This window comes from Heterodontus francisci, chromosome 2, assembly GCF_036365525.1.
Source record: "Heterodontus francisci isolate sHetFra1 chromosome 2, sHetFra1.hap1, whole genome shotgun sequence".
Classification (NCBI taxonomy): Eukaryota; Metazoa; Chordata; class Chondrichthyes; order Heterodontiformes; family Heterodontidae; genus Heterodontus; species Heterodontus francisci.
Window position 1 is genome coordinate 18,736,850 of NC_090372.1, and position 9,888 is coordinate 18,746,737.

The 9,888-nt window shown below is 42.5% G+C and overlaps 1 protein-coding gene across 1 annotated transcript; it reads right to left on the bottom strand.

Annotated features, from left to right (window-relative positions):
• Positions 1–3,602: 3,602 nt before the first annotated feature.
• foxq1a (forkhead box Q1a) lies at positions 3,603–5,379 on the bottom strand. The gene has a single exon (XM_068050030.1). The coding sequence runs from the start codon at positions 5,141–5,143 to the stop codon at positions 4,175–4,177; it is 969 nt and encodes a 322-aa protein (XP_067906131.1). The 5' UTR covers positions 5,144–5,379; the 3' UTR covers positions 3,603–4,174.
• Between the last annotated feature and the right edge of the window lie 4,509 nt (positions 5,380–9,888).

Genomic DNA, 9,888 nt, shown 5'->3' on the forward strand with positions numbered 1-9,888 from the left:
ATCAAGAAAGTAAGACCAGAAGGCAAAAAGCAGAAACTGTAAAAAAGCTAATTTAGAACAGATCAGGAAAAACACATATTTACTCAGTGATCAATATTTGGAATAGTATCAAGCAAAGATTGCATGACTGTATAGGCTCTGACCAGGAGTACATTATCTCCACCTCCGACTGGAACTGCTGTTCTCTTGCAGAGAGTTCTGCTTATACGTTGTTATACACCTGCGTAAGGCGCCTCCTCCAGGTGTTGTAATTTAAATCCTTAGAGAGCGTGGTTGACAGTCCACACATCTCGAAACATTTTAATGAAGTACAGACTTTTAAAAAATGTCTGGGAACTCCAAGGGGACCCGCATGTTTTTAAAAGCGCGCTTGACACCATAGTCGAATTACACTGTATATGAATATCTCCTCCGGAGAATCTCGCTCGCCTTCTCTTCCAGGTCAGGTTGACTCCTTACCTTACATTTAGCGTTGGTGCAGAGGCAAACCAACCACAAACAGGAGGCAACGTAATGTTGCAAATTAAGTGTATCCTTAAAGCAACGGAGGGATGAGCTTGGGCAGCTTGTGCACCCTTTTTTTTCCTTGATGTTCATACACCTGTTAGAAGCCGAGTTAAATTTCTGCCTGAGTTGCTGGAATCGTCTGTGGTTCAATGTAGAAACCATACAGCAATTCACTGGAGGCAAGTATTAGTGCAAAGGATAACCTTTTCCTTGTTATATTCTGTACGTGCGCATTCCTCGACTTTCAGCTTTAATGCGGGCTGGTCCGTTTCAGTTAAATTGTTTCAGCTGGAATGACATCTCTGGTGATCAGTGGAATTTGACAGAACTCAGTCGCAGCGAAAAGGTCAAACAGTTCACGAACTGAAATCTGTTAAAATATTTTTGCAGTCACTGTAAGGCCAAAGTGAAAAAGTGAGGGGAGGTGAAATTTTATTCACCGCTTGCAAAGCGCTTTGGGAGGTGCTGGGGGGCTGAGTCGACTCTTTATTCAAATCTCCATCAGGTTCGTTTAAAAAAAAAATCAAGTTTCACTTCAGACACGTAGACCTGTAGGTCACATGCTGCGTGCGATGAGCTGAAATTCATTCCTTTCAGAGACGCTATGATTTCAGAAAAAAACCTGCTGCTGCGGCAGCAATTAATTTCAGACGCAAATGAAAAGGTGTTAACCACTTGAATGACGCAAATAAAAACAATTAGAGCAGAGTAAAAGACGACCTTTAAAAACGAGGCAGGCTAGGTAAATAGTCCAACTCCGGTTGGATTGTAACGAACGCCGTTTGGCTCACTCTGAAATTCATTGTTACCTGTTTAGTGCCAGGAATTACATCACTGAACCTCCCTGAGACTGATTGCTTTGGCGCCGAACAGTTTTTTTTGTGAGAAAACCACAGTATAATAATAACTCTTAACAAGCAATCTCCAGCTTATCTTTCACGGATACTTCTCATACCTGTAGACCATTCATCTCAAATGTGGTCAGATTTCCAGAAACAGGGGAACTTTAAATATTTTTAAATTGTTTTGAATAAATAGTCTGCCCTGTTTCAAAAGTGCAAGTGCGTACATCTGCATATGTATGACATTTACTGAAAATTCGCCGCGTTACACCCTAATTGTAACCATTCCAAACAGGTTGCTCCAGATAGTAGCAAAGTTTGACTAATATGATCTCAAAAAGCGCCCCTCCGGACCGCAATAGCAGCAGAATCCAGTCTCCAAGTGGAAACATTCCCTGCCGAGCGCAGTTGTTTAATCGAACACCTGTTCAGTGCAAGATCCTACCTTATTGTCTTTTAACATATTACCTGCGTACCACAAAACCTACATTCATTTAACCTAATACTTGTGTATTGCAAGTCGTCCCAAATATCAATCCCCTTTTAGTTATTCAATGAACATGATTTTTTTTTTGCAAAACTTATAAAAAAGGGAAATTGTGTTATTTTGAAGGGAAGAGCAATGACTATGTGAATACTACTGCTGACTCGCAGTATTTGCAATGGGAGTGCCTAAAAAGTGGTTAAACAAGATGGATTGGTAACTGGCGAAAGCTGAAGCGGCTATGAACTATTAAGGCAGTGTGCAACTTGAGGCGCTTGCTCAGAACTACACCTGTGCCTGCTTGTGTATCAGTTTGTAAGTGTTTTTAAAGCTGTATCATTCGTCTGAGCAAACTTACTCTTTGCTGTATACCTGTGTTTGTATTTGTGTGTTTCAGTTTGCTTTCAAATACAAAAGAAACGCAGGTAGCCATAAGTATAGTCCTCTGTTTAAAAAAAATACACATCTATAGTACAGATTCCCGATAGTACTAAAGCCAAGCCTCAGATTAGAGAATGATTGAGTTAAATAGGTGTTCTTTGGAAGATTCTATGCATAGTGCCAGTGTTTGAGCTTCATTGACGAGGAGTCCACCACCTGAAGGACACCATGAAGGTGTGGAGAGGCCGCCAGTGTTTACATTAAGATGTAGCAGCTCCAGACAATCTCCAAGTTCACACGTGGTTGGTGTAAAGCAGGCGTACATACCTTGAAGAAGTATGTGGATCACCTGCGCCGGAGGCTTTGATGTTACGATAGGACTAAACTTGTTTACATTTTTTTTTTATCTCAATGACTCGCAGTTCTGAGTGTGAATGCTTGAGAATGTATTGTTTGATTTGGAAAGCTATAAAACAAAATATATCGAAATCCTTTATGTTCCAGCATTGTGAGCGAACACGGTGGCCTGCCTTCCCTCAAATTGTTTGCATACCATTAGGTGTCTCTCCCCCACCACCTCCCCCCAACCCCAGCTTTCTCGCCAGACACCCACACTTCAATTCTACCACCTTGTGAGCTCATGGTAGAGAACTCCAATGCTATGATCTGATGTAATTACATTCCTTCTTAAAATATCAACAGTATTCTGATCACCTGCGTGGGCGATTTCTTTTCAAGGAACCACAGAAAACCCCCAGCTGATTCATTTTTGTCGGCGCCCTGAGGACGTTTCAGTACTTGACACACCTCTTGTTAATTTTAATCACTTGACAGTAACTAGATAGCAAACACTAAAATACGATGCCATGTGTTGGTTTTTGCATGAATCATAATAACAAAGAAAAGAATTAAAATGAGACTTGCCTTAATGGCCACTCCTACAGAGAGTAATTTATTACGTTGGCAACTAAGTCTGTGAAAATGAATGGATATGAAGATATCACTCCGGTGCCTTTCAGTAAAGTTCAGATTTGTTCCTGAGTAATTATTGATTTAAACACCTGTATAAAAATACAAAGCTGTGAATTCTTTGAAAATACTTTCTGGCTGAAACATGTAAACAACCTGCTTTGGCTTTCCCAAGGCTTTTGACTCCGCCCCAAACGTTTGAAGGCAATCGTGTTTCATAATCTGATCTCTCTCATTTCAGCACGCATAGGCGGTTTTAAATCATTTCTCACGCGAATCCGATTCCTGTTATTTAACTTTTTTTTTGATAAGATCGCCCTTTTCCAATCTCAGAGATGAAACCAATCGATTGTCAAATCAATGCACATCACACGCTAATAAGATTGTTATCAAAGCTTTTATTCGAAAATATAAGGCTCATGCGTCATTTAACAAACAAAACACAAAAAAATCACCTGCTTACATTGGCAGTGGTCCCGTCTTTAAGTAACAGTACTGAGATCTATCAAACTCATTTCGCTCGATTCGAGCATTGTCATCAACATTCTACACAAGACTTTTAAAACCTCAATATAAAAGCTCTCTAGTCTATCTGGTTACCTCTGGTTCGGAAAACAAAGTTATAAATATTTGTTATTTAAAAAATCAAGATAACTACTTATTTGGCACACGGCGATGCCATCGTTTTCGGCAGAAATGATGATACCCAGTTGTTCTCACAATTATACTACCTGTTGAGAAATAATTCATAACTTACTATAATCCCTGTAATATAGTGGTCCTTTTGGTAACGACCAGAACAACTGGTTTTGTCGATATACAGAAAAGCAGACAAATATTTGGGACAAATAATATTCGAACCAAACCGTTTGTCGGGCTCATTAACGATGCTCGGGAAAAAAAACACTATCTATAAAGGTTCTAAAAACAAAAGTGCGAAAGAGAGGCTCCATTATTCTCCCCTTGGATTTTTTTTTTAAAAAATCATCTTCTAAACGATGAGTGATTCGATCTTGTAGGGATGGTAAGGCTGAGGATGCATCGCCGTTGGCAATCCGATGCAGGAGAAAGTCTCCGAGCTCGGAATCTTGTCCTGAAAGCATTTTGTTGGGAACTGAGTCCCTCGCTGCTCCAGCAAGCCCTGTTGTGAGACCGGGAACCTGTAGGGATGCAGCATCGAGGTGGTACCGGAGCTCATGGAGAATAACGGTGGCAGAGGGGCAGCGGGAGGGTAGGAGATGAGTGGGTAAGGTAGCAGAGGCCCGTTGGACCAAAAAAATCCACCGACATTGCAGGAGACTCTGTCTTCTGACAGCTTGTCCTCTCGCCTCTGGAAGGGTGTGCTCAGAATGCTGTCAATGGCAAAGGAACTGGAAAACTTGGTGCTGGATCCTTCCTCCTTGCTGGATGCTGAGATGACGCCGGCCATGACTGTGTCTCCCGCCCCGGGTTCCTTGAGGAGTTTGCGGCCAATGCGCTTTCTTCTGCGGCGGAAGACTCCGTCTGCGAAAGTGTACTCACTGTTGGGGTTCAGCATCCAGTAGTTGTCCTTGCCCCAGGGTCTGGATGGATCACGGAGGACTTTGATGAAGCAGTCGTTCAAGGACAGGTTGTGGCGGACTGAATTCCTCCAGCCGGTGTAAGTACCTCGAAAGAAGGGGAATTTCTTCATCAGGTAGTCATTGATCTCAGCCAAGGTCAGGCGGCCGGAGGCAGAGTCCCTGATTGCCATGGCAATCAGGGCAATGTAGGAGTACGGTGGCTTGGGACGCCTGGTGTAAGTTTTGGTTTTCCCCTCGGAGCCGGCGTTAGTAGGTACCGGGCTGTTTGCCACACAGTCTCCATCAGATCCCAGCTCCTCTTCCACTGAGAGGGGCGAGGGGACACTGCCCTCCGAGTCACTGCAAACCTCGGCCGGCTTATTTGTGAATCCCCTCTCAGCGAAAACTTCCAAGTTCATGGTCGTTCTTGGTGCTTTATTTTGCCTCCCAGTTACTTCCGCAAACCCGATGAGTATCACAGGTATCAATGACTGAAAGTCCCTCCACGTTAAAAAGCAAATCGGGGGGAAAAAGTTTATTTTCTCTCATACAGCTGAAGTAAGGAACGTTGTCTCGGTAAGAGATTGGAAAGCGGAGATGGCTTTCAGCTGAGGTTGTTTTATAAAGTTTCAGGCGCCCAGGTAGTTCTCTTCTGTCAGGGACAAATCCCAAGTCTCCAGAGACTCGCTCAGTCCTGTGTAATATCAGCTCTCGATCCAGCCATCTCCATACCCCAGAGAGGGGGTTGTGTGGGGGTTGCAATCATAGAGACACTCGCCAAATCACTCCCCATATTCTTCACCCGTCCTGAAACTGTTGATTGTTATTCCGAGAAGATTAACACAAATTACGAATATTTTAAAACGGAGGAACTTAAATGAGTACCTTGAGATTTAATTTTACTGTACCTATGTTCCCCCTACACCTGTTGCGTGGACTCTCCCAGTGCTGCTGTACGATTTGAACACCGTGAAATTGACTCGTTTTGTTTCCTGAACAATTACAGTAAATAAACCAGGAGGCGTGGAGAAAGGGCGCGGAAACAAGATACTAAAACCCTCCAACAGCCCCAAATGAGACAGCCAAGATAACAAGTGAAATTAACATTGCTCCTCTCACTTGGCATTTTAGGATTAAACTCGAGCCCTCCACCCCGAGATTGTTGAATTAATGTTAGCTTTTAACTTCTCCAAATATGGTTTGTTTTAATGAATTGTAATTTAGAGTTGCTAAGCAATCCACCTTCTGTGGGAAACAATGGGATAGTAAACAACCTGCCCGTCTCTGCAATCATTCATTGCCAATGTTGGCTGCTATCAATTCTGTGTGAACCCCGGAAAATTAGGAAATGACTGCGGCAAAGCTGGGCTGTAGTCGGGCAGGTGCGTGTGGAGTACCCGGCACTGAGTTTATTTTTGTTAAAGTGCGGTGACAGTTTGCCCTCTCACGCTTTCATGTAACAAGAGCAAGTCTCTAAAACACGACAGGTTCTGAACTTGTGTTTATTGTGTCACTCTGCCGTGACACAGCAGGAAAGTCGGATTATTTGCGATGCCCCGTCCCTGTGTGTTTGCTGATTTGACAATGTTCGGCTGCGAATGCACGTGTTTGGTTTTGCGGTCAGTTTATAAAAACACATTTAACAACTCATTTCATTTTATGCACTTCATTTTCTTGGATCACAGGGTCATTCACTTCCAGTAATGTCTGTGTCCAATTAAACATCATATGAAAATCGAACAAAAATATTATCTGATATGCTAGTTACAGACATCGAGCTATTAAACTCCTCAACAAGAGACTGTCATATTCCAAATAATTAGTAAGCAGTTGAACAGGTTTTTAACAACACAGGTTTCTTGTGGGTATCACAATTGTTATAAACTTCACTACGTCAATGAGACGCAGGATAGACTGTTTATTCCCTGAAAGTAGTGCATTCAGTGGGGACACAGTATTACACATTGTCGTCTCCGCGGATCATGAACTCCGGTGTATTAAGCTGGGGATTCCCTGGTGCAATCCTCTACCGTAAATCTGCCCAGGGATGCAGATTCCCGACAGTTTCCATGCAGGCGTGCGGAGGCGACAGATGCAGCAGTGGGGCCTAGGAATCTAAGGCATTGAAAACAACATCGGACCCTCTAGATTCTGGAGGGGATAGCCGGTTGAAAAACACGCGAGCACGCACAATCATACAGCGGAATGCGTGACATCAATAGAACACACGAAACATCCATGTTTATCTCAACATCTCAAGCAGATAACAATATCTATTTATGTAATAGAGACGCTATCTGCAGATCTTATTGTTTAATTAATTTGCTCATCTTTTCACTGTGCACGCTTTGAAATGGAAGCTGTGCAATGCTGCTTCTGAGAAGTTACACGTTTTATCGAAAGATTTCCAATCGCTCAGTGTGCCCTCGGCAACACGAGGGGAGAAAGAGACGCCTCAGTGTTTCGTAACTAAAATAATGTTACCAACAAGATTCCGTCTTTAACGCTGTCCTTAGTACCTCAGGGGATGTGGGTGTGTCCTTGTTCTGCTTTAGTTTGTGAACCTGTTGAGCTGCAGTGGTGAAAGCAATATCGCCTTTTCCTTAAAAGAAAACCCAGTCGCCTTTTTTGCTCCAGTATAACACTGACCCTCTTAATCCATTCATGACGATAGTCATCTTCCGATTTAGCTGGGATCCATGGAATTGAGTTCGAGATTTATTTTTGCATTATTTTTCAGATTTATAATGAACGTTACGGGCACGCATTTGTCCTCAAATGTTTAAAAAAAGAGAAATGTGAGCAATATAATGGTGTTACACCTAAATGGGTGCAAATGCAGAGTTTAAAAATGGTTTTAAACGCTTACGCCAAATGATATGTTTGCAATATTTTGTGATTAGAGTAAATGCAGCGCAAATACTTCAGAAAAAGTTACTTCAATGTTGCTATTATGCTGGGTGCCGTTGGGAGAATAGTACCTTCCCTTAAAGTGAAAGTTGCTAGCATCCAGTCAGATTGTACTTCAACACACTCTTGCAGGAAAAAAAACTGTACATTTTCCCAATGCGGGAGAAAATTGGAACCTCGGTGAAGAGCAAGCTTCCTGCGAGATATCTACTGACATTAAAAATGTACAAACACACTCAAACTTTAAGGGGACAGTTGCCCTCTTGACGGCCAGATTAGCTCAATCAGTCGCAATTTCACTTCCGAGTTAAAAGGTTGTGGTTTAAACCCCTCTCCAAAATTTGTGGAGCATTATCTCGGTTGAGTACCTGACTATGAACAGCTCATTGTGCATATTGATAATCCATGAAAAAATTGAAAAAAGTATACTGGCACTTGGGTAACAACAAACAAGATGATACCGAGCCACAAAAAAGGGCAGATGACCAAAAGCTTGGTCAAAGAGGTAGGTTTTAAGGAGTATCTTAAAGGAGGAAAGTGAGGTAGTGAGGCAGAGAGGTGTCGGGAGGGTATTCCAGAGCTTGGGGCCTAGGCAACTGAAGGCACGGCCACCAATGGTAGAGTGATTAAAATCGTGGATGCTCAAGAGGCCAGAATTAGAGGAGCGCAGATAACTTGGAGGGTTCTGGGGCTGTAGGAGATTGCAGGGATAGGGAGGGCTGAGGCCATGGAGAGACTTGAAAACAGGGATGAAAATTGTAAAATCAATATGTTGCTTGACCAGGAGCCAATGTAGGTGAGTGACTACAGGGTTGAATAGGACTTGTTACAAGTAAGGACACAGACAGCAGAGTTTTGGATGACCTTAAGGTTACGGAAAGTAGAATGTGGGAGATCAGCCAGGAGTGCATTGGAATAGTCAAGTCTAGAGGTGACAAAGGCATGAATGAGAGTTTCAGCAGCAGATATGCTGAGACAGGGATGAAGTTGGGCAATAATACGGATTTGGAAATCGGACCATCAAGTGTTCATGGGTACAAGCAATTATGAGCAGCGTTCTGTTATTGGGCAGAGCATGATACAGAAACTGGCAGTAGAACTCTGATGTGTGTTTCTGTGTTACATATGGGTTTTGAGACTGATGCTGGTGCCTAACTGGGAAAGCATAGCAACCAATTTTGTTCACAGCACAGTTCCACAAACAGCAATGAAATCAATGATCAGACTAATATGTTTTAGTGGTATTGCTTGAGGGATAAATGGAGGCAATGACATTGGGAGAAGACTCATTATTTTTTATGTCCACCTGCTGCTTAACTTCTCATCTGAAAGGCAGCAGCTCCAACAATGCCAAAGTCCCTCAGTGTCAACTGCTGAATGAGAAGGTTGTGGGTTTAAGTTCCACTCCAGGATTTGAGCATAATAATCTAGGCTGACACTCCAGTGCAGTACAGAGGGAGCTCTGCACCATTGGAGGTGCTGTCTTTTGGATGAGATGTTAAACCAAGGCCCTGCCTGCCCTCTCAGGTGGATGTAAAAGAACTGATGGCACTATTTTAAAGAAGAGCAGTGGAGTTATATCTGGTGTTTTGGCTTTGTCCCTCAATCAATATCACAAGAAAGGACAGGTTATCTGGTCAATATCACATTGATGTTTATCGGAGCTTGCTGAACATAAATTGACTGCCATATTTCCTGTTTCCTACATTACAACAGTGATTACACTTCAAATGTACTTCATGGGCTGTGAAACACTTTGGGACATCCGGTGGTTATGAAAGGCACTATATAATTGCAGGTCTTTCTTTTTATATCAGTACTATATCAAAGTGTCAGTCTCGATTATGTGCTCACATCTGTGGGGCTCAAATTCATAACCTTCAGACTCACTGTTGAGCCAATGCTGACACCTTGGGTGCAAAAAGAAAAGTGAGAAGAAAGGTTTTCTTGCAAAGGGCAATATGTGAATCTCATTCCCTACAGAAAGGAGGCGTCAGGTTCACTGGACACAGAACATTTCCTGGTTCCAGGGTTGCCAAATATACATGTACTGCACAGAACTTGTGCCTATCAACTGCAACCTGACAGGTAAAAGAGCATTACTGTTTTCCTGTTTGTATGTCACACTTGTACCCATCTCAAACAGCAGCACATTTACTTTGCCAATCATTAAAAAGAAGATATTGAATCACTTTATCACATTCCCAAAGACTCTGTGTCATGCTCCCACATTAAATTTATTTCACTTTTTGCT

Excerpts from the sequence above, each read along its gene's own strand:
- foxq1a (XM_068050030.1), bottom strand. The coding sequence starts at position 5,143 with ATGAACTTGGAAGTTTTCGCTGAGAGGGGATTCACAAATAAGCCGGCC.